This window comes from Prunus persica, chromosome G6 (genome assembly GCF_000346465.2).
Source record: "Prunus persica cultivar Lovell chromosome G6, Prunus_persica_NCBIv2, whole genome shotgun sequence".
Classification (NCBI taxonomy): Eukaryota; Viridiplantae; Streptophyta; class Magnoliopsida; order Rosales; family Rosaceae; genus Prunus; species Prunus persica.
The window spans coordinates 23,239,223-23,262,404 of record NC_034014.1 but is presented as its reverse complement, the minus strand read 5'-3'; the positions used below and the strand labels follow the sequence as shown (position 1 = coordinate 23,262,404).

At 38.5% G+C, this 23,182-nt stretch overlaps 4 protein-coding genes and 1 pseudogene across 7 annotated transcripts; 2 read left to right on the top strand and 3 right to left on the bottom strand.

The window, feature by feature from the left end:
• On the top strand, positions 1,744-3,406 carry LOC18775054 (transcription factor MYB44). Its single transcript, XM_020565967.1, has one exon. It carries the CDS (start codon positions 1,957-1,959, stop codon positions 2,950-2,952), a length of 996 nt encoding a protein of 331 aa, XP_020421556.1. The 5' UTR covers positions 1,744-1,956; the 3' UTR covers positions 2,953-3,406.
• LOC18773575 (probable cadmium/zinc-transporting ATPase HMA1, chloroplastic) lies at positions 3,142-10,094 on the bottom strand. The gene is made up of 13 exons (XM_007208110.2): positions 9,340-10,094; positions 9,082-9,232; positions 8,819-9,003; positions 8,482-8,628; positions 8,189-8,384; positions 7,761-7,873; positions 7,375-7,616; positions 6,983-7,088; positions 6,409-6,573; positions 5,974-6,190; positions 5,208-5,395; positions 5,044-5,130; positions 3,142-4,830 (listed from the first exon to the last, which is right to left on the bottom strand). Exons 1-13 carry the CDS (start codon positions 9,814-9,816, stop codon positions 4,627-4,629), a joined length of 2,478 nt encoding a protein of 825 aa, XP_007208172.1. The 5' UTR covers positions 9,817-10,094; the 3' UTR covers positions 3,142-4,626.
• On the top strand, positions 10,193-13,259 carry LOC18772433 (annotated as a pseudogene).
• On the bottom strand, positions 13,083-18,788 carry LOC18772976 (protein MRG1). 4 transcript variants are annotated; one of them, XM_020565970.1, is made up of 11 exons: positions 18,488-18,788; positions 17,560-17,613; positions 17,418-17,431; positions 16,502-16,647; positions 16,303-16,338; positions 16,164-16,204; positions 15,656-15,757; positions 15,414-15,493; positions 14,970-15,085; positions 14,050-14,134; positions 13,083-13,536 (listed from the first exon to the last, which is right to left on the bottom strand). In XM_020565970.1, the coding sequence occupies exons 1-11, from the start codon at positions 18,623-18,625 to the stop codon at positions 13,446-13,448; spliced, it is 903 nt and encodes a 300-aa protein (XP_020421559.1). In that variant the 5' UTR covers positions 18,626-18,788; the 3' UTR covers positions 13,083-13,445. The 4 variants fall into 4 exon arrangements, with proteins under 4 accessions (XP_020421559.1, XP_020421558.1, XP_020421557.1 ...); XM_020565969.1 differs by having other exon boundaries at positions 14,916-15,085; positions 15,656-15,754; positions 18,488-18,785; XM_020565968.1 differs by having other exon boundaries at positions 13,105-13,536; positions 14,916-15,085; positions 18,488-18,781.
• LOC18773318 lies at positions 19,608-23,182 on the bottom strand. Its single transcript, XM_020565966.1, has 5 exons — positions 23,014-23,182; positions 22,302-22,400; positions 21,261-21,629; positions 20,512-21,126; positions 19,608-20,354 (listed from the first exon to the last, which is right to left on the bottom strand). The coding sequence occupies exons 1-5, from the start codon at positions 23,116-23,118 to the stop codon at positions 19,740-19,742; spliced, it is 1,803 nt and encodes a 600-aa protein (XP_020421555.1). The 5' UTR covers positions 23,119-23,182; the 3' UTR covers positions 19,608-19,739.

Here is a 23,182-nt window from a genome sequence, read left to right as displayed (position 1 = left end):
TTCCGTTTAAGAAAAATACTTATATAAAAACGAACTTCTATATTTTTATCAATAATAATTTAACATATGTGTAAATTTTTATTTTTTTTAATGAATTATTTTTTTACACATTTGTCAAATCGTGATTACAGAAAGAAGAGTATTGAAAGAGGCAAGCACTCTCCTTTCGTTAAACTTGGTTGGAACTGAGTGGTGGAATGTTTTTTTGAAAGCAATACCAGCTGCATGGCACTATATTATGTAAGGTCATTCAAAGCTTTAATATTAAACTATAATTTATAATTAAAAAATAATAATTGAACTGATAATTATTTAAAGAAAAAACCCATCCGGTCCTCCACAACAACCATACAGATAGAAACAGAGAATTAGGTAGTAGGTACTACGTACGAGTAACAGAAACAGATACGGGGAGATCTCTCTTCATCCCTTCCATTTCCTTCATTTCCTTAATCACTCATTAATTAATTTAATCCCCTTATCAATCCACAATCAATGTTCAATCTGTGCGTGCATCCCCGTGTGATCGATGATTTGATTCAGCAGCAGCTTCAACTTTAAAATTAATGACAGTCTAATTGAAGTTAGAGTAGTTAATTATGTTTAATTAACTCTACTTAATTAATTAAAGCAGAGGAGAGAGGAGGAAGAGGAAGGTGAAAAGAAAGTGCGTGCTGCTTCTTAGGAGTTCGCTCGAAGCCTCATCATCATCGCGATTAGCGAGTGTTCCGTACATTTCTATGAGTAATATATATTTATAGAGAGAGAAGGAGAGAGAGAGAGGGGCTTGGGGGTTATGTCGGTGGGTGAGGGGGAGGCCGTTAAGGAGGAGGAGGAGAGAGAGAGAGAGAGATGAGATGAATCAGACGATGATGGTGGTGGCAGGTTTACAGCCTGGACTGATGGGATGGCGCGTAATCATTGGCGCTCCCATTCGGCCTTTTCTTGTCGTCTTCTGCCACCTCAACCGCCCTTTCTTATAATTTTGTTTTAAATTTTAATGTTTGAAAAGGAAAATAAAAATATCCCACACACGAAAATGCTCTACAGCCTGGCTTTCCCCAGTCAAACTCACACCCAACCCAACCCAACCGTTATCAACTTATCATTCATCGTTATCCCTCAACAATTATTATTTTATTTATCTTTATTTTTTTATTTATATAGTAAAGTTCAAAATCTGACGTAATTTATGGCTCGAAAGTGTTTGGCTTTTGCCACAAAAAACTTCCACAACAGTAAAAGCATGCGTGCAAAACCATAACGCTCCCAATCCCATCGCGAAGAGTCGTACCCAACTTGATGCCTCAATTTAAATCCCACCAAAAAGTTTGTAACCCAAGTCGTTAAAAGTAATTATTTTGTCCCTGATTCAAGTGCAGTGGTCAAATTATTCCTCTTTAAATGTGAATTATACAGAAAAAAAACCAAATGTGCGCTAATTAAATTAACTATTAGCTTGAATTTAGTTTCGTTTTTAAATTTTAAAAGAGAGAGGCACTCAATTCAATTGTGAGTAAAGCAGACGCTCCATTCTGCGTTGTCATTAAAGAAGTAAATAAAGCGAGAAGAAAGAAAAAAGAAAAGCAAAGCCTAGGAAGAAGAGAGTGATGTTATGCAAATCAGTGCAGTCTGGATTTGACGCGTGTCCCTTCGCCAGCTGTATCCCAAACCCCCCCAACCTCCTCCATTTAACCGATTGCCTCCAACAAGCGGTGCCGCTTACCCCTACAAACCTCCAAACCTCCAAACCACTAACAACCCTTTCACCTGCTCAACCGGTCACCCCACCTCCCACTCTCTGTTATAAAAGCCCCCTCACCCCTCTCTCTTTTCTGTTTTTTCTTCCTCCTCCAACCCAAAACCAAAAAATCTCAATATTTTCGTAACTTCAAATTCAAAATTGGAGAGAAATAAATTGAGAGAGAGAGATAAGAGATTGACTTGGTACTTGTGATGGCAGTGAGCAGAAAAGATATGGATCGGATAAAGGGTCCATGGAGTCCCGAAGAGGACGACGCTCTGCAGAGGCTGGTACAGAAGCACGGCCCCCGTAACTGGTCTCTGATCAGCAAGTCGATACCCGGTCGGTCCGGCAAGTCCTGCCGGCTCCGGTGGTGCAACCAGCTCTCCCCTCAGGTGGAGCACCGTGCCTTCACGCCAGAGGAAGACGACACCATAATCCGGGCCCACGCCCGCTTCGGCAACAAGTGGGCCACCATCGCCCGCCTCCTCAACGGCCGAACCGACAACGCCATCAAGAACCACTGGAACTCCACGCTCAAGCGTAAGTGCTCCGATATCGGCGTCGTTTTTCCCGGAGGAGGTGTAGGTGGAAGCGGAGGCTACGATGGTCATTTCCTTCATGACCATGAGCAGCCGCCGCTGAAGCGATCGGTGAGTGCCGGGTCGGGCATGCCCGTTTCCACCGGGCTTTACATGAGCCCGGGTAGCCCGTCCGGTTCAGATATGAGCGACTCCAGCATAGTACCGGTTATGTCTCTGTCCGAGTGCCACGTGTACAGACCCGTGGCGCGATCTGGAGGGGTTCTGCCGCTCTCGGAAACGACGTCGTCTTCCAACGACAACAATAGTAACAACGAAAAACAACAGGAGCCTACGACTTCGCTGTCTCTGTCGCTGCCCGGGGTTGACTCGGGCGAGGTGTCGAACCGGGTGGCGGCAACCGAGTCGACTCAGGCGCCGGTTCCGATTCCGATTCCGATTCCGATTCCGATTCAGAATCCGGTTCCAGATCCGGCTCCGGCTCGGGCTCCGTTTCAGAATATACCAGTGGAGTTGTTGGCGGTGATGCAGGGGATGATACGGAAGGAGGTGAGGAGCTACATGGCGGGGTTGGAGCAGAGTGGGATATGTATGCAGCAGGCAGCTAGTAACGATGGGTTTAGGAATGTTGCTGTAAAGCGAATTGGTGTTAGCAGGATCGAGTGAGAAATTTGATGAGAAGTTGGGGAGTTTTTGGGAAATTCTAATTCAGTGAAGGAATGAATGAATGAAGCTCAATGCAAAAGCTAAGGGCTTTTTGGACGGAGGAGTTGGACTAGTTAGTGAAAAAAATGATGATAAAAAGATATGGTGGAAGTTGAAGCTGGGAAGTGAAAAATAACTGGGCTTCTGTTGTTTTTTTTTTCCTTTTGCTTTCTTTGGGTTTAATTATTAGGGGAAATAATAATTATGGTCAATGTACAGAGGGAGAGTAATGAGAGAGACTGAGATGAGGAAGAAGATATGGTGTTGGAGAAGAGAGAGAGGTCTGAAAGTGGGCATCCAATCCAAGAGGGAAGGGAACTTTTGGGCCTTGTTCATCGAAAAACAACATGCAACTTCATTAAAAAAAGAAAAGAAAAAAAAGAAGAAAAAAAAAGAATCCCCGAAATTTCAATCTTATTTCTCGTCCTCTTGAATATTTTGGGTTTATTTTTCCTGCTTATGTTATATAATCTGAAATAAGTAAAAGGAAAAAAGGGTTCTGACTGAGTTCTGAGCCACCTGTTTAAAGATCCAAACTAAAAAGCAGTAAGACCCAAAAACCACCAAACCAAAAGAGTCTGCCACACAGAAGAAATTCTATCTGGTAAGTCCGTACAAAATGTAGAGGCCATTTCAGTAATCTTGAACCACGATTCTTCAGACTGAAAATACAGGGGGTTTATGTGACAGCTAATGGCCTAGTACCTACCCTATAATACAACAGAATAGGTGCGTGACCAGTCTAAGCAAAACAAGTAAAAAAAAGCAACCTCTTTTTATCGTTTTTCAGTTTTGGTGGGGAGAACGATTCACTACGTTTACTTATTGGGTAAGGAAAAAAATTTCTTCTCAAAATTAAGGTCTCGGGTGGGACAAAAATTTGTGGTTTGTATTTTTATTTTTTTATTGTTTGAGACAGGCAATATTGGAGAAAAGGGAGAAATGAAATTAGGGTCTGGAGTATAAAGTTAAATGTTCTTTTGACCACTTGAGATATAAGTCGGTTGTAATTTGTGGTTTTGAAACGTTGATATTTTGTTGGAAAGTTGGTAGGTAAAGAAGCACTTGCAGTTAAAAACGAGAAATTAACATGCAAGTTTCGTTATCCCGTTATGTTGTTGAACCATGTCAGCAAAAGGCGACAGCTCCATGCACTGAGTTGTAAGTTTGGATTAGGTAACGAAAAAACAGGTTGTTTGGAGAGCAATACATGGGAACATGTCAAACATGACTATCTATCTCAGCCGTCGCCAAGTTTTCTACGCAACTTACTATAACTTGTAAAATTCTCTATAAACTTTAAGATGATCTATCTTCATATTTTGGTCAATGAATTTCTCCCCAAGTCTCTTCTTTTTTTCTCTTCTCTGAATGACTGATTTATTGCTTTCTAGGGTTTAAATTAAACATACAAATTGAATGTCCGAAGCTTTACAGAAGAAATTGTAATGATCTGTCGACAAATTAGGCAATTCGACCCGAAACCAAAACTAATTACAGGTTAAATATCGGACTCTTGACAAGATAATATTCACTTACAAGAGATTATGACGGTTCTCCTGTTTATACATAAATGTATTTGGATTAGCTTGCCCTTGCCCTTGTCCTTTGCTATATACCAACTTGCTAAAAGAATTATAAGGGGTGAGAGTGCCGAAGTTGCTCAACTGCAGGTTGGGCAGTGTTTGAGCTGGTATTGAGTTTCTTCGGTAATACGAGTCTAGATTTCAGTTCGCAAACCAAATGCCACAAATCCTGCCTCCAGGACCATGTTGGGTGGTTTAGAGCACGGATAGAATTGAGGCAAACAACAAGGGTACCGCCTTCATGTAATAGAACCTACATGTCACCAAAGAAGAGCAATCATGAAACCCGAAGCTAAAGTTAGAGAGCAGCCAAGAGTTCAGATAGGAAAAAGGTGCAAGCCTACAACTTTCAATCACATGCTAATGCACAGACATGTCTTATAATATGCCACTGCTTGCAATGCTCTACATGGAAAAAGAAGTAGCAATAAGGTATCAGAGAATGAACTATTAAATCGATTTATACCGTTAACCAGAGGGGAAGAAATCCTAAAACAGATGGAAGAGAGGCCAAAACTATACAAGATAAAGCAAGGCCTACACTCTGCTTCACCTGCATGTACATAATGGAAATAACGTCAGGAACAGAAAATAACAAACACATGATAGGATAAATGGTATAGCACGTACCAGGGAAGTTGTTTGGCGAGACTTAGCGATACAGAATGGTACAACCGATATATTGTCCCGCAGCAACAATACATCTGCAACAGCTGTGGCAGTTGCACTAGCACGTTGGGCAAGGACTATCCCCACAGTGGCTGCTGCAAGTGCTGGAGCATCATTAATACCTTCACCCACCATTATCAGACCTCCACCTGTAGTAAAACCCCTGAATCTTTTGAGCTACAAAACTTCTGATAAAGATGTGAAGATATGACTTTATTTTTGCATAGTTGAAATGAAAATGGGAAAAGATATGAGCATGACAGGAGAAACAAGAAGAAAAGACATTCTCGGTGAAAATACATCATGCAAATGTGATTTCTCTTATTGATTCTCAGAGTAATAATAGTTAAAAAGCATGCAGGACATGCATATATTGATGACTGCATACAAATGTATGAAGTTGTATAATGGCTTGTACGCATGAAAAATGTCAAATCCTTGTTTTTGACAAATGACGATCTGTTAGGAATTTATTAGAAGCAAAGCATTAGAAATCATGGAAGAGAATTTTTCAACTAGACTATGTACTAGTAATGAATTGAAACAAAGTGGAAGCGATAAACAAATTCCTCAGCATTTTCATTCTGCTAACTCCAATGATAAAGATTGTAAACATCTAGTCATAGACTATGCTATTGCTAAACCTCGGAGAGACTTAAAAAAATGGCAAGGATTGTGTAAATCATTTCAAATGGCATGTATAAGGATTGACAATTGCAAAACTCACCCATATCCCTTGAGACATCCTTAACATGACTCAGCTTATCCTCAGGCTTCAGGCTAGAATAAACTTCATTGATACCTACGGCATTTGCAACTCTCCATGCACTTGACTCATGGTCACCAGTCAGCATCATTACACGGAGCTTGGCTTCATCTCGTAACTCTTCTATGACATCCGAGACCCCAGGTCGAGGCCTGTCCTCAAGGTGAATCAGCGTTACCTGCATAGACTCGTGATAATTTAGTGATCCATCAGCTTGCATCCCTAGAAAAGGCTAAAAGAAACCCTAAAATAGGAATATGGGTGCTCCAATTGATAAACAAACAAAATTTCATAAAGTGTCAATCCTGTTTAGCTTGTCAACATATGCTCCTATTATGTATAGTTATCAATTTTGAACACCAGTGCACAAGTAAAACCTTTTTGATGAAACCTCACCTTTTCGTTGACTGAAAGAGCAGCACGAACAAATTCAGTTCCATAAGAAGATGCATTCACAGCTTCCTTGATCTTTTTTGATGCATCCTCCGATCTACAAAGTGAGGTGATGAAATCTACTGAACCAAGAGATGCTTTCAACAGTTTATCCCCTCCAGTTCCTAACTATAACAAGATAGAAATCAATGTGCATCAAATTACCTGTTACTGACCAAAAGCACTCAAAAAAGGTAGGTTGGAAGACAACTAATGCCTGTATGATCTTATTCATTACAATAGATGAACTTCCAAAAGAATTTAGCTAATGTAAGCATAAATTACTGGTGAAATGCAATCAGAGGAATAAATAACCATGCACTGTGTAGTATGTCTAAGAGAGTACTGCTGGGACATGGTACGTGCCAGATAGAAATCTTTATAGATTAAAAAATGGCTAAGACATGACAAAATCACAGCAAATATAGCCTACAGAACAGAAGGGGTCATACTGGAGCAGAAAAATGAGTAAAGCATTGCATTACTAAAGCTGAAATGTATAAAACAAAAGATATATGCTAGTTAGAACACAAATTACCTCTATGCCATTGAGAGTAGCAATTAGTCCTCTGCCTGGAAAGTACTCGAAACTCTCAACAGAAACAGAAGGAAGGTCTTTCCCTTCACTATGGTCTACCACAGCTCTGCACAAGAAAAGAAAGATATATAAGTACTGATAACATCAAGTTGAACATGTTTCATACGTTAAACAGTATATATGATTCAAACAAACCCCATTAATAGACTAGAGGAAATTAAAGCAAATATTTTTTTGCAAGGGGTAGAATTGTACAATACTCTTTTTGAGCAGGAAACAAAGTAGATGAATACATGTTGAATCAGAAAGGATATTTACAGATTACAATCGCAGGGTAGACTAAGTTGAAGATTCAACAGACAAAATAACGGGGTTCTGTCAGAGAACACTACCTTCCAATAGGGTGAGTGGTGCCCTTCTCCATTGCAGCAGCAACAGCAAGGGCCTCCTTTTCACAGCTGGGGGCACAACAGGAAGAAAAATCTGATATATTGTTTGTCATCCGGTGCCCGTAAATTGGTTCAATTGCTTTGAACGCTAGCCCCCCAGTTGTCAAGGTCCCAGTTTTATCAAATGCAATTGTGTGACAAGAAGCTAGAGCATCTAGCACATGGCCACCTTTCAGCAATATCCCCTATATGGAAAATGGAAGGTGATGTGTCCATCCCCAATTGCATTAACAGAACTTTCTGCTAATACCCAATGGAATTTTACCGCACACAGTTTACAACTGCAATACATAAATGCATGTAAAAGAAACAAATATCATGATGTCTACCTTCTTTGCGCAGGAGCTAATTGCAGTAGCATATGCCAACGGAGCTACAGCCAAAGCACATGGTGATGCTGCCACCATGAGGCCCAATGCTCTATAAACTGACCCTCTACAAGCTAAAGTATTAAGCAGACATCAACCAAATGGATGACAAGCATGTCCCCAAAAAAACAGAAAAGATAAATAATAGGGGAAAAAATCTGTAGACCCCCCAACACTGGAGTTAGGTAAAAAATTTTAACATAATGGTTTCGAACAGTTCTTTCAACCTATTATGAATACATCTAGTGCAAAGCAGCTCTTCAGCTAGTTCTTTTAGTGGCAGACAAAACGTAGTTCTTTTAGATTTTGATATTTCAAACTGGTAGTAAAAAAAGAAAAATCGTTAGTGGCAAGAGTGTGTCATAGTGAAAGTGCTTAGTGCAGATTACCTGATGTACCAATAAATGGCCACTTGAATAGGAATGGACCAAGAAGAGCAATAGCAGCTGACAAAACTACAACCACCTTGCTGTATTGCTCGCCAAACTGATCCAGCCACCTCTGAAGCTTTGGTTTATTCAGTTGTGCTTCTTCAGTCAATTGCACAATCCTGCTAAGGGTTGACTCTTTCCAAGTTTTTGTTGCCTGCATCAACAATTGGATTTAGCACCCAATCACCATCATCATCACACAAGATTTACTCGCACGAGAACTCTAAAAACCTAGCTAAGGCAACTGTCACCTTCACTATTATCCTGCCATCCAAGTTCCTTGCACCACCAGGTACCCTGTCTCCAACTGTTGTCTCCAATGGTTTAATTTCTCCTGTCAAGTGCTCAATGGTAATGGTGGCATTACCTTGGAAAACTTCACAATCTACAGGCACAGACTAATCACAATACAAGCTCCCATTACTACGCTTCCACATTCTAACGTGTCATTTAATGAGATATAAACGATATGTCATTAGAGTGAGGACAAAACCTATCTCACAGACAGGCATTTAGGGTCATAGCTTGACTATAAACTACTAACCATATCGAAAAAAATAAAAAAAGATGGTAAATTTGTTCCCATACCTCGCCAGCTCCGACCAAGATAAACGACCCCACTTGTATGTCGTGCACAGGAACCTGCTTGTACGCCAAATTAGATGTATTGGGAAGTTCTTCATCATTGATGTCAAGCACAAGAGCGAAATCCGGATAATTTTCTTTCAACTCTTTCACATCGATCATGGAACGACTGGTGAAATACTCCTCAGCTGAAATCAACGCACAACCATTGATCAATACACATTGCCACAAAACAAAAGTATCGAACTTGAAATTGAAATGCTTACCGATATGAGCAAGATTGAACATTGCCAACAGTAACCCTCCTTCCAGTGCATTCCCCATGAACACGGAAGCAAAGGCCGCTAAAGCCATTAATACATGAATGTTCACCTTCCCACCACTAATATCTGTCAGCGCGTCAAGTGCAGCAGAGACCTACGATTAAATTGAATTCAAACTCAATAAATAACTGCACAGTGCAGACCAAATTCTAGGGTTTATTAGTCAACTGAACACAAAAAATGTCAGGTCTTGGTTCTCACCCCTACTAGAGGAAAAGCGATGAGTATGAAAGCGTTCTGCATAGGCTTCACGGCGAGCTTGGGCATCAAATAAGGGCAGGCAGCGGCTGCGAGAAAGAGAGTGGTGGAGCAGAAGCACAACTGCAAGTGCTCCCTGAGGAAATCGGCGAGGTCGGTCCAACGTACTGCCTTGGCGAATCGGACGAACTGTTTCTGAGGTCCGGTGAGCTCATCAGAGCCATGGTGATGATGATGATGGTGGTGGTGGTGATGGTCGTGGTGGTGGTGATCGTGATCGCATGCGTAGGCGGTGCATCGGAGAGTGGTGGAATTGCGGAGAGGAGGAAGGGGTTTGAAGCGAAAGAGGGGAGCGCGGATGATGGGTTTTGGGGAGGAGGGCGAGTTGAGTCGAGTTGTGGTGGGGTGATGACTCAGAAGAAGAGAGTGGTGGTGGTTGCTGGCTCTGATTGGAATTGGAAAATGTAGGAGGCTTTCCATTTGGGTTTTTGAGAGAGGAGAGAGGAGAGAGGGTCTCTCTCTCAGAGCTTGGCGTGAGTTGAAGGTGAGAAGTTGGAAGCTGGAAGCATCGTCTCTTTCGTTTGCAGCGGTGGGTCAGTGGCTCTGAGACCCAGACTGGGGGTTAATTGGAGGAGGTGATGACATGGTCTCCACACCATGTGCTCATTTCGGAGGTGGAAGAAACAAATGGGATTTGGGCCGTTGAATTTGTTTGCCAAAAAGTCATAATCTTCAATGGCCTACGGCTACGGTCCAGTCCTTTTCTCTTTCTTTTTTATTTTTCCTCTTCTTGGATGTAAATTTGCTAATTTGATTCGATTTGGATTTGATTACTAAATTATTTATTATGATTTGTTCAATTTGATTTTACGTTTTCTCGTTGATTGATTAATGGGCGTTTGATAATCTTATTCTTAAGTTCATTTGTGCTTATTCATGTTCTTAAAATTTATGGAAATTAGTGACAGAAAAAAATAAAATTATGGAAATTAGTGTGATTGATTTGTTTTAAAATAAAAGAAAATGGTTGCAGTAAGGAACTGTTAAGTCCATAGCAATTTAAAACCAAAACTTTTACAGGGTCTTATTTATGATTCAATTCTGCACAAGGAAAGTTTGATGCGAAGTGAAGGGGCAGCTTGAATATATGGATGGATAGGGTTGAGCAGCTGATGAGGAGAATTTTGTATTATTCTTATCTTATATAACTGTTTGTGTTTTATTTTTTTATTTTTTTGTGATTTAAAGGTGATGGGAATGCAAATTGGTCTGGCAACAATCAAACCCAAGAATGAAAAAAAAAACTTATGTTGTCACATTCAAATGGTCATCCGATATGGGCAGCCAATTCTTTGGTCAAAAATTCCTAAAACTAATTTGTCAGACATGGCTTCTCCTTCTGCTAAAAAAGTTGCAATACCCTTTGCATGCATGCATTCTGGAAGCAGAGGCCTGATGGAAAGTATATAGACTGCCAAATTATGAGGGGCTGACCAACTTTCTCTCAGTGAGTCCTTGTAAAGGTCAAGGTACATGACGTGTGTGATGAGGCTAGGAAATCAACTTGAGCACCCACCAAGAAATATTATAGTAAAAAACATTGATTTTTGTCATGTCTCCACAAATCTCCCAAATGCCTTGTCATGATCCAATTGGAATTTTGAATTGTGGATCAATAAGATTTGGTTGGGTTGTCTGTCTCTGCCTCACATTTTTTTAAATATGTTTATTTTTTTGTTTTTACTTGCAGCCTCCACAGCCTTGGACTACATTTTTGTAACCTTTTCTGACTGAATGCAGAGCACCTCTCTGATATAGTACTCTTTGAATTCATTAAAAAACTAAGGCTGAGGGTCAATTGGTCATGGAGCTTGAGACGAGTATAAAACCCCCAAAGAGCAATACACCAGCTTCACCATTGTATTATTTCTTAATTATTACTCTCTTCTTGCCTTGCTCATTTTGTTCATTGCTTACCAATTGATATCTGTAACAAATGGAGGGAAGAAAGGCATTTGGTTGGGCAGCCAGAGACACTTCTGGAATTCTTTCTCCCTATTCATTCAATCTCAGGTCTCTCTCTCTCTCTCTCTCTCTCTCTCTCTCTCTCTAGGTGGTGGTGGTAGGTAGGTAATGAACTAGTTTCTAAATGTCCCCATGAACATGCAGGAAAACAGGTTCAGAAGATGTAGTGTTGAAGGTTTTGTACTGTGGAGTGGACCACACAGATCTTCATCAGATGAGAAATGAGATTCACAATACCAATTACCCTTTGGTTCCTGGGTGAGCATATTTTGGCATTATATATAAAGCACACAAATCAGGCTGCTTCATTTCATGCATGCTGCATATTACCAAAAGAAGCTTATGTTTAGGGTTTCCTTGTAGATCAATAGTGCTGTTAAACCTGTTATGCTTGAATTTGAAGGCATGAAGTGGTGGGAGAAGTGGTGGAGTTGGGTTCAGAGGTAAAGAAATTTAGAGTTGGGGACTTAGTGGGAGTTGGGGGTATAGTTGGGTCCTGTGGAGAATGCCTGTCTTGCCAATCCAACATGGAGCAATATTGCCACAACAAAATCGTCACTTACAATGATACCAACAAAGATGGAAGTCCCACGAGGGGAGGCTTCTCCTCTGCCATGGTTGTTCATCAAAGGTAACCAAAAAAACAAGAAAATAAATCTATCCATATTGCCTACGTTTTGAGTTACCCTGAAAAAATTAGAGTGAATGTAGGTTTGTGGTTCGAATACCCGAGAAGCTAGCACTGGATCAGGCAGCTCCATTGTTGTGTGCTGGGGTAACAGCTTACAGTCCACTGAAGCAATTCATGGGTTCTAATAAGGTTCTCAAGGCAGGGATATTGGGTTTAGGAGGAGTAGGTCATCTGGGTGTGTTAATTGCAAAGGCAATGGGTCACCATGTGACTGATAAGTTCTTCCGATAAGAAGAGGGAAGAGGCTTTGGAAATTTTAGGTGCAGATGCTTTTCTGGTGAGCTCCAATGCAGCTGAGATGGAGGGAGCTGCTAATAGCGTTGACTATATTCTTGACACCGTGCCAGCTTTGCACCCGCTGCGATTGTACCTTTCGCTGCTCAAGGTTGATGGAAAACTCATAATAGTTGCTGCTGTGCCTAAGCCTCTGCAGCTTGATGCAGTTGACATAATTCTAGGTACATCCTCTGCTACCATTTCTATTACATTTTTCCATTGAAATGAGTGAGGTTAGAAAATAGAATACAGTGATTTAAATTTTGTGTTGTTATACAGGGAAGAGGACCATTACCGGGAGCCTCATCGGCAGCATGGAAGAAACTCGGGAAATATTGGAGTTTTGGGCAGACAAGGGTTTGAAATCTTTCATAGAGACTGTAAAAATGGATTATCTTAACGAGGCATTTGAGAGAATGGAAAGGAATGATGTGAGGTTTAGGTTTGTCCTGGATGTAGCTGGCAGTGACCTGGAATGATCAAAGACAATTCTGTCTACGATAACTCTGTCAATTCACGAATAAACTTGTGCTTTGATTCTTATTGTGGATCAGCACGCCATGGCCGATCGATTGGCCACGGCTAGTGCAATTTTGCAGTTTGCAGGCGTTGCAGCCGTCCTCCATTCTACAGTTCTATATGTGTTTGTATCCATCCCACCCTTGATTTTTATCAAGACTGGTTGAAGAAGATTAAATTTTCATGATTGACCAAACTGAGGATTTTCTATAGATATGATACGGGTCATAATAAATGTCAACTTTGTGGATGCCTACATTAAAATTCCAACCACAATTTTTGTTTCTTTAACCAGAGTTTTTACAAATGCACATCATAAACACAACTATTGCTTGCCAAGGTTACAAGAATGACTTGTGGTATTCAAGCAAGAAATTCTCTTCACAGAGCAACAAGTCCAAAAAAAAAAAAAGGACAAAAAAAGAATGAATTAATGCTAATGTTACAACAACAAACTGGATGTTCCATGTTTGTGGATTGTCTTGGTGGATGAATCCATAACATGCCAACTAGGTCATGAATCTCTGCACTGCCTTTGCCATCCATCCAAAGATGGCAAGTATGAGAGAGCAGAAGTTAGAGCAGTTTCTGTGGCAATTCAGTCATGTTTCCCCTTGCCTTTCCCTTCAACACTTTTTGAGCCATCATAAGCAGAAAGGAAGAATGTACTGTGATTTTTCTGCAGAAACCTGCATGACCATGAAATATTACTTGTGAAAAAGTGCACCCAGCATATGTTTACAGTATGCTGCATTGAATTGGAAGAACACAGAAATAAATAAATGACAAAGTGCAAATGTAAATTCTAGTACATCATAACTACTCGAGAGGTAAAACAAGTGCTCCCATCCCAAAAGTTGAGAGAGAGAGAGAGAGAGAGAGAGAGAGAGAGAGAGAGAGAGAGCGGGGTTGTGTTGTGTGTGTGTAGCAGATTGCCTTTTCCCCTTCATGTTTCCCATAAAGCACACAGTAACTTCTTTTAAAAGATTTTGATCCTCTAGTAGAATTCACCGTATAAATATACAATCACATATAAAAAATGATTGGGAAATGCACAACTAATTTTTCAGTTCAAAGGAATAGTCAAGAAGAAGCTAAATGTGACGACGGTGATGATGCATAAGTTTTCATCTAACCTTACTGAAACCAAAATTGAGAAAACGGAAATATCTCCTAATAAAGTAAAAGGTTTGAATGCGTACTTGAGAAAATCAAGTAATTTCTGCTGTAAGCGGGTCTGTGTTTCCTCCTCAATGTTGACATAAGCCAAAAGCTCTGGTAACTTTACTGCAAACACCAGAAAGTTATCATGATTGCATTCAAATTCTAAAATATGACAACTTTCATTACAAAACATATTTTACTTTGAAAGAAATGATTTGCATAAATCATCTCATGATACGGTAATCAAATCAGAAGAGACTTTCTTATACAAACCACGAGATTCAGTGAGTTCTAAATGCAGAGGGGACATGTTAGGATTTCAAAATCAACAGCTTGGACTAAATTTCTCCCAAAAATTGTCACCACCACAGAAAACGACTAAATTATGGATGAGAAATTTATTCATTCTACACCGATTTAATAATACTACGAGAAGCGTCCTTGATCATTGCAAGAAGCGTCCTTGATCATTGCAAGAAGCGATTCCCTTGAAAAACAAAATTCACTTAATATGTAAAACAACTTTCAAGTTAAGGTCCTCTCTTGAGGATAATTATGTTGGATTTTCAAAGAAAGCAATTATAGAAGTTGCAAGGACTATAAATGCCTAGCTATAGGTATCTTCCCCTTCTTCCTCAAACCTCAACCTTTGCAAACCCAAGCTTGTCCTGTCCCACCAAAGCAAAGGGGCCCAGGAGACCTAACAGGATAGTAATGCTTCTGAGCCAGCAATGATTAAATTCAATGCAAGAGACATCAAAAGCACACATTTACAAGAATCAACTGGCCAGCCTCAGTTCTTATCAAACATAGCATGTCAAAAATATTACAATGACAACCAGACAAGACAAACAATCATGAGTCCATAACATTTCTAATAACTGACACTTATTGGTGATCATACCAAAGAGTCGTAGTAAATGTTCGGCACCATATATTGTTGATGGAGAGACATCACCTACAACTGTTTCTTGATACTGTTTGCGTTCCTTTTTGTATAAGAGCATCACTGGCAATGCTTTGTCAAAGTAACATCGTATTCCTTTCAGGACTTCACCTACTGGATCAGTCACCCTGTATTCAAGAGAGCATAGTCCATGCCAATCATCACCATGTACATTAAAACTCAAAAATTACATCTTACATTATACACACAAGCTGCAAGATTACAGTACCTAAAAAAGAAAAAAATTGAATGGGGCCTACTTATATAGAGTTAATTAAATCATCGGACATCATATGTCAAAATACATTAATGAATCCATAGGGCAGCATACTTATATATGTCAGAACTAAATAATAGAAACAGCAATTCAAATAACAAGCACAGGAAAGAAAAAGAACAAAAGCTAATACAAGGATAGAAAATCAACTTCTGTCCAATAGGCTTAGCTAAACTTACTTGCCATCCTTCTTTGTCCTGTAGTCGAGGTACTTCTGCAAAATGTCATCTACAGTTGGGGAACGAGGAAGTTTAACAAGCTGCAGAAACAGAATTCTTCAGCAATCAATATAATAATGAAAGATTTAAAAGTATCATTGAAAGGCTGGAAGAACCAAATACATTTCTGAAAGTCATTTAACTACGAAAACATCATCCTACATAATTGTCAGAAGAAGTTGCTTCTAACAGTTCATGTCTACCTTATCCTGCTGAAAGATGAATTCCCAATCATCAACAAGTTGCTTCCTTAGTGTTGGAGGAATTTGAATCTTGACAAGCTTTTCCAGGGACACAGTGTCCTTCTAACAATTATAGAACCCACAATTACTCCACCATCAAAGAAAGGTTAATAAGAAAACTTAAAAAGATCTAAAGAGTTCTGGAAGGAAGCATCTATCATTTGTGAGTAAACACACATGCAGCTTGGCACAGACAAATATCAAAATTTAGCAGGGATAGCTGCATTTCTGTGTTTCTTCTTTTCATTTTCATTTTTATTAGAAAGGCTCAAAGGACCAGCACTATAAGCATCTTAAAGCTTCAGAAAAGAAACACTGAGTATCAATTTCATGCGCACAAGCCTATCACACAGAGAAAAATGGAAGTAAGGAGTAAAGATGGCAAGTGAGAACAACACATCTGACAGCTATCTAGAAAATGGGGGGGAAAAAAGCAAAGTAGTATATTTAATCCTAATAAATGCCACACCTCAGCGCCTAAGTCATTCTTCCGCTTCTTCCCCTTTGTCACTGCAATAAATTTAATATTAATTCTTTAAGAGATGCAGGTAATTTCTTTTACAACATATGTTTTTCAAGAAAAAAATATTAAAGAAAGTAAATTGTACCATTGTTCTTGTGGTCTTCTTTCTCTGCTTTTGCATCTACAAAAATTCAACACAGTAATTAGTATCAACAGAAAACACAACAAAAACAAAAATCATTGATAACAAATAAGGATGTACAAAGGATGATAGGCAGTGAGAAAACAGCTATTGGAGCCTTTGTGGCACTAAAACTAAAGAAAAAAAAATGAGCAACGCTAACCAGAAGAACTTTTTGGCTTTGTTTGAGCTGAGCGTCCTGATTTTGTATTCTTGTCCACACCTTGTTTCTTGTCAAGAGCTTGCTGCTTCATGATATTATCTTCAGTATTTTTCAACAGGCGATCCCCACCTACCCATTCGTCCCAACTGTTGGCAAGATGTCCAAGCCATAGTAATGATTTCTGTATCCCTTTTTGAAAAGGGCATAATTATTAACGAAAGAAAACATTTCGAGTAAAGATTATACAACTCTAAGGTAGTCTTTTCAGACAACACAAATGAGATGTGCATTTTTTTGAGGGATTAGTTTGTAAATTAAAACAGGGTGATGCATGCATGATCTTATGGCTTAGAAAGCTTTAATAAAACATCAGTTTTCAAAAGACACCAGAAAATCGGTTCATATATCTATTTTTACCACTTATTATCAAATGATAAAAAATAAAAGAAAGATAACACCATTCCTACTTTTATTATTATTCTCTTTATTCCGTTCATTGGAATCCCATGCTACACCATAAGAGGTAGTTTTCTTTTATCCATAAACACCCTCAACCTGGTAAAGGAATCCTAGAATTTATGTACAACAATAAAAAGACTTTACTAACTGAACCAGTTAGAACCTTCTATTTCTATTGCTATTTCCATGATCTAAAATTGTAGCTCGCTTAGCTTTGGAAGTCAGAACATCATATTTGTGGAGATAAGGGAAGCATTGCAGAGGAATGTTTTAAATATAAGTTTTATTTTTCTTGAATGAAACTAGATCCAAAATACAGCACAGTACAGCTAGAACTTGGGAAACATTGGAGGTAGCTCTGAGTTGCATTCTTTACCTCATTCATTTCACATTCTAAAATTGGAAAATTTAATAATGTAGATAGAAATAGAATAGAAGTTATAGAAGGCATACTCACTTTTTATTCCAACCCTGCAAAACACCAAACCGTACAAATGTTAATATCATAACCAGAAACTACTTTGCTTACCTACATGTTGTCACCATAATATGCGTTATTATTCAAGAATGTGTATGGGGAGAGGTGTTATTCTACTTACGAGGTAGTGAACAAAGTATCTCCATTCATTTTTCCTCAGCTCTGCCTTTTGAACCTGAAATGTGAAAAGTTAAAGTTGTTTAGATTATAACTACAGAAACACAAAAAGAGTAAAGAATTCAAGGAATATAGCTGAATTTGGAGCAGATTTAGTATTGGTAATTCACTTTTGCGAAAGGTTAAAGCTAGTTCCCTGTATATATATATATATATACATACTACACAGATGGCCCATTGCATCTTTCAGAACGAAATCACCAACTACGCTGGTTATGCCGTAGTGCTAGAGAGAGCTGGACTAATAAAAGGTTAAAATTATCTAAAAGGATATGTGAATTATGCCCTTCTGGTGAAAAGGTAAAATCATAATTACTACCTGAGCTGGATTGGAGTTATATATGGTTTTTTAATTTTATAATTTTTGAGGAAGTAGACTGAAGCGTGCAATATGTGCAAGTGCAAGAGTAGTAAATTGGTCCCAATGAATAATTCAACATGAAGAGAACCTGCAATTGATGCAAATAAAGGAAAACTCCTGCATCAATTTCTTTAGAACAAGATTTAAACCATTTCTTTGTGAACTATTTCTTAATTGCATGTTGGAATTCCAAATCAATATTGAACAAACTAATCAAAATCAACAACTGCCTTGGAAATCAATAGCTATCTAGACCTTGATTTCTTTTCTTTTCTTTTTCTTTCCTTTTTTGGGTAGAAAACAAATACCTAAAAGGAGCCAATTGCACACAAAGACTAAGGATTACAACCCCAAAACCCTAGACAAAAATTCAAAACCATTCCGTCGAAGCTTAACAAAATTCAAGAAGTAAAACAAAACAAGAAATAGAGAATTCGGAAAACTAGGGCACAGAGATTAAAGAAATGGAGGTCAGGGAAAGAGAAACGAAAGGAGGGTTCGTTGGACTTGCCTTGGCTTCGTAGATGCGAGGGCCATGGTAGGCAAGGATCTTCTCACCCTCGGAGTAGAGGCTGGAATTGGAGGGAGGAGCGTCGCCGCTAGAGGTGTCGCCGTCGGTGGGCGAGTCATCTCTGGACGAGTTCGCCATTTTCGCGGAGTAACAGCTCCAGCAGCTCCTTCAGTTTGAGAACTCGAGAGGAGAGCACAGAAAGCGCGGTCACTCTGTTGAGCTTGAGAGTGACCCGTCGCGCAGAGTGGGTGTTTAAATTAAAGTACAAGATGGGATGGGATCTGATTTGTCACTCTAATAAAAATCCCCCCTCCCCCATTTTATCTGTTTATTTTTTTAAAGGTTATTATTGTGTTTATTTTTATTTTATTTTTTGCCAAACAAGGTTATTATTGTTTCAGTACACTACAGTAAATAAGTTTTTTTTTTTTCCAAAAAATATAAACCAGCATTTCCATAATTAAAAAAATAAAAATAAAAATTGTCATTCTCATTACACTACACGAATGCTAAGACTCGAATTCATGACTTTTTCGGAAGGATAAATTGTTTCAAACCATTACACTAGTAGGTCTTTTATAAATTATTTTTATACCTTTAATCAACAGATGAGAGGAAATTCAACTTAGGACCTCTTGGTTAGTGAGTTACAATTTGTTGCATGAGTGTACATCTCATGGAATGACAATTTGCCTATGAGGATCTAGTACAACATATTAAGACATAAAATCTTTAAAATGAGGAGGAAAACAAAACCAATTAAGAAAAATAAAAGAAAATTAATAGATCTTACAGATTTTTAACTACAAAGAGTTTGTTTTTGTGGAAAGATAATTGGGTGTTACTATCATACTATCACATGGTGTTATTAATCCATGTGTTATATGGATAGACAACGTGAATGATATGCCATGAATACAAGGTATAACATTACTAAATAAATACACATGTTATAATATGAGTGTATTAGTAATACAAGGGTGTGACCGTAACAATAAGAAAATGAAAAACATGGCAGATGACTCGACCCTAGGATCCCCCAATACCGAGAATACTGACTAACCTTGAACTTACGATGAAATTTGTTGACTTTAAAAGAAATTCAACAAACTTTTGCTAATGACGTAAACATTGCATTGCTGGTGCATATATCAGCAACATCCGTCAGAAAATACATCCATAATCAGTGCAAGATGAGTTAAAAATCATTCAGCAAATTTACTTGTTCAAATACAATTCCACAATATACAATTCATTTCTTAGATGATTCATCAATGAGTTGCTTAACAAATTCCAATTTCTCTTCATTATCTAAGGTAAGGAAGAGTTCAGCATAAAAAGGATTAGCCACAAGCAGTCTTAATGCTTTAACTCGATCCGTAACAGAAAGCCCCATAGGTTTAACCTCACGGTACAGCTCACCTGCTTCGTTACCTTTGGGTTGCAGTGATTCACATAGGACTCGCGTTTGCTCATTTGAAGCTTTTATCATTTCCACGAATGATGCAGGAATTTCATCTAACGCAACACTTAAACCTCCATGTTGTCTTCGATTTCGTGGTGAGGAATAAGACTGATCTGTTTGTTTGTTTGTTGAGATTTGGTCAACAGGCCTTGAATAAGCGTCTTCCTCTGTTCCAACGTCAGTTGATTCCTCATCACAGTTAATATCTTCATCACAGTTAATCTCCGCTTCACAGTTAATATCGTCATCACAGTTAATCTCCTCATTATAGTTCATCACCTCAACTCTTTCAACCGGAGTTTGGTATGGTTTTACAGTTGCATGGCCAACTCCAAATATATCAACAAGTCTATCATAAAGTGGAAAATATTTGTCCCTCCACCCATCTGCCTCTTTGTGATCCTGCAGGTTCAGTAAACAAACTTTAGTATAATTTATGCTACAATTATGAGATTACAAGTAACACATATGTATAAGTTGACACTTCATTGAACAACAAAAAATCAAAAGTAACATATATTAGGCTTATTAGCCTAGGATAGAGTTAACACTATCATACCTGCACATAAGATTTCCATGACTCTTCACTGTCAACCTCCAAACATTTCTTCAAATCATTCCACCCAAACCCACTTCTGTTGATCATGTCATATATTAGACGGTATTGCTTCTTCAATTTTTTCATTTTTGACTCAACGTGTGGGTTAGCTTTCAGTTCTGATGCTGGACATAAATTGCATAAAGCTTTTTCTATTAAAGTCAATGTACCAGATTTGAAAGTACCATTTTCACGATAACCCTTTGCAACTAGATCTTCTAGGATCCCTAAAAGTGCATCCTCCTCCTCTTTGGTCCATACACGTCTGCTGCCTTTTCTATTTGTCTCATGGATTTCACTACTACCTCCAGTATCATCTTGCCTTTTCCTCTTTTCTTGTGGGGAATGCAATTGATCCGTTTGCTTGGTGGTTGAGTTTTGGTCAACTGATCTTGGACAAGTGTCTTCCTCTATCCCAAATTCAGTTGCATTAACCTCATCACAGTTTATCTCTTCAATTTTCTCAGCTGGAGTTTGGGATGTTTTTACATTTGCGTGGTCCACCTTAAATATTCTAACAAGTCTATCATAGAGTGGAAAATGTTTGCCCCTCCACCCATATGCTTCCTTGTGATGCTAAAAGTTCAATCAACAAACGTTAGTGCTTATGGTACAAATGTAATATCACAGGTAAAACATACGTTATAAACTGACACTTCATTTATCAACAATTCAAAAAGGATCATACTATGGAGTCAATATTATCATACCTGAAGATATGCTTTCCATGTCTCTTCACTGTCAACCTTCACACATTTCCTCACATCATTCCACCCAAACCCGGTTTTGTTGACCATGTCATATACTATACTGAATTGCTTCTTCAACTTTTTAATTTTTGACTCGATGTGTGGGTTAGCTTTCAGTCCCGATCCTGGACACAAAACTCGCAAGGAATTTTCTATTACAATCAATGTACCAGCTCTGAAAGTACGATTAGCACGATGGCCCTTTGCAACCAGCTCCTCTAGGATGTCTAAAAGTGCATCCTCCTCCTCTTTAGTCCATACACGTCTACTCCCTTTTCTATTACTCTCATTGACTTGACTACTACTTCCAGTATCCATTCCTAAAGGGTCCTGGTGAAAAATATCCAACCATTTTAACCATAACGATCACTACTAATAATACAAAACTGTATCATTTCATATTCATTTAGAATCTGAATGCTGCATTCTTTAGTTTAAGCACATGGCCTCAAACATTATTCTTATTTCTTGGTCTAACTGCTAAAGAATGCTAGCAAAATTTGAGAAAGGAATAGGCAGAGAGTGAAATAATTAGGTCCGTTTTAATTTTTTTCCAATTTGATGACATAGAATCCTAACCCATCATTAGCTTCCTTTGTATTTTATTTTGTATGATGTCCCAGGTAGAGGTTCCATATAAAGAAAGAGAAAGAGATTATTGACGTGCAAGGAAGTCAACTGAGAAAACATACATAAATATGGTAAAATGTCAAAACACAATTAAATTTTCAAATACACATATTTTTATTTAACTACCCCTATTTGCCATCCAACTCAAAAAGCATTTGGGCTACATGTGAAGAACCAAAGGATTCAACAATCAATATAGTATTGAAACACTAAAATGTATCTCTGAAAGGTTGGAGGTACTTCGATCATGGGAAACATGTGAAGAACCAAATAGATTCTTGAAAAACATATTTAATTTAACCGTGAAACCATCATTCTTTATAATTGTTAAATGACAACCAAGAGAAGTTGCTTCTAACAGTTCATATGTACCTTATCCTGCTGATAAACAAATTCCGGATCATCAACAACTTGCTTCCTTAGTATTGAGGGAATTTGACTCATGACAAGATTTTCCAAGGAGACAGTGTCCTAACAATTATAGAACCCAGAAATAGCCCATCAAAGAAATGGCAGTAAAGAAAACATAAATAAGACCCAAGGAGAATATGAAACAGTTCTCAAAGGAAGCATTTTTCATCTGTGAGTAGAAGAAACATAAGCAGCTTTGCATAGACAGAGAATAACTGAATGTAGAAAATAACATGATCATGTGTATAAATGCAATAAAAGAAAAAGTAAATCCAGATATTGGAAAAAGAAAAAGAAAAAAAGTGGAAAAAAAGAGTTGTGAAAGGTTATAGTTGTTTTACATGAAAATTATAGCAGAAAAAAGAGAGAGTAAAGTCAGCTACTCGAGACGAAGCATAATTTAATCTCAACATACAGCAAAACCAGAAATTGATGCAAAGAAAAAGCATTCGTATCAAATTTCCAGCATAAGGTTTAAAGCATTTCTAGGTGAACAAAATTTCATGATTGCAATAGGCATTGGACAAACAAATCGATCAATCTTGATAATACTACAGCTCTAGCAAACTTTAATAAAATTGCAGAGCTAAATAAATAAAAAAGAATTCGGAAAAGTGGGGTAGTTAGATTAGGGAAGATGGAGGTTGGGGAAGAGAAAGGAAAAGTGGCTTGCCTTGGCGTCGTACGCAAGGATCATATCTCCCTCCGAGTAGACGCTGGAATTTAACGGCGGCCCGCGGCCATTGGTGGCGGAGTCGTCCGTCGACGAGTTCCCCATTTTTGCAGACCCAACAGTCAACCGCGGGAGAACAAAAATGCTGATCCAACTTGTCAGTCTAATA

What these genes read in the sequence shown, in the direction of transcription:
- LOC18775054 (XM_020565967.1), top strand. Translation starts at nt 1,957, where the DNA reads ATGGCAGTGAGCAGAAAAGATATGGATCGGATAAAGGGTCCATGGAGT.
- LOC18773575 (XM_007208110.2), bottom strand. Translation starts at nt 9,816, where the DNA reads ATGGAAAGCCTCCTACATTTTCCAATTCCAATCAGAGCCAGCAACCAC. An exon ending in TCGCTTTTCCTCTAGTAGGG is followed by an intron (nt 9,233 to 9,339) that starts GTGAGAACCAAG and finishes ATTTAATCGTAG; the next exon opens with GTCTCTGCTGCACTTGACGC. An exon ending in TTCTTCCCCTCTGGTTAACG is followed by an intron (nt 4,831 to 5,043) that starts GTATAAATCGAT and finishes GGTGACATGTAG; the next exon opens with GTTCTATTACATGAAGGCGG.
- LOC18772976 (XM_020565968.1), bottom strand. Translation starts at nt 18,625, where the DNA reads ATGGCGAACTCGTCCAGAGATGACTCGCCCACCGACGGCGACACCTCT. An exon ending in CTCGCATCTACGAAGCCAAG is followed by an intron (nt 17,614 to 18,487) that starts GCAAGTCCAACG and finishes TTCACATTTCAG; the next exon opens with GTTCAAAAGGCAGAGCTGAG. An exon ending in TCATCTTTCAGCAGGATAAG is followed by an intron (nt 15,494 to 15,655) that starts GTAGACATGAAC and finishes CTGTTTCTGCAG; the next exon opens with CTTGTTAAACTTCCTCGTTC.
- LOC18773318 (XM_020565966.1), bottom strand. Translation starts at nt 23,118, where the DNA reads ATGGGGAACTCGTCGACGGACGACTCCGCCACCAATGGCCGCGGGCCG. An exon ending in CATGGAAAGCATATCTTCAG is followed by an intron (nt 21,127 to 21,260) that starts GTATGATAATAT and finishes TTGAACTTTTAG; the next exon opens with CATCACAAGGAAGCATATGG. An exon ending in CATGGAAATCTTATGTGCAG is followed by an intron (nt 20,355 to 20,511) that starts GTATGATAGTGT and finishes CTGAACCTGCAG; the next exon opens with GATCACAAAGAGGCAGATGG.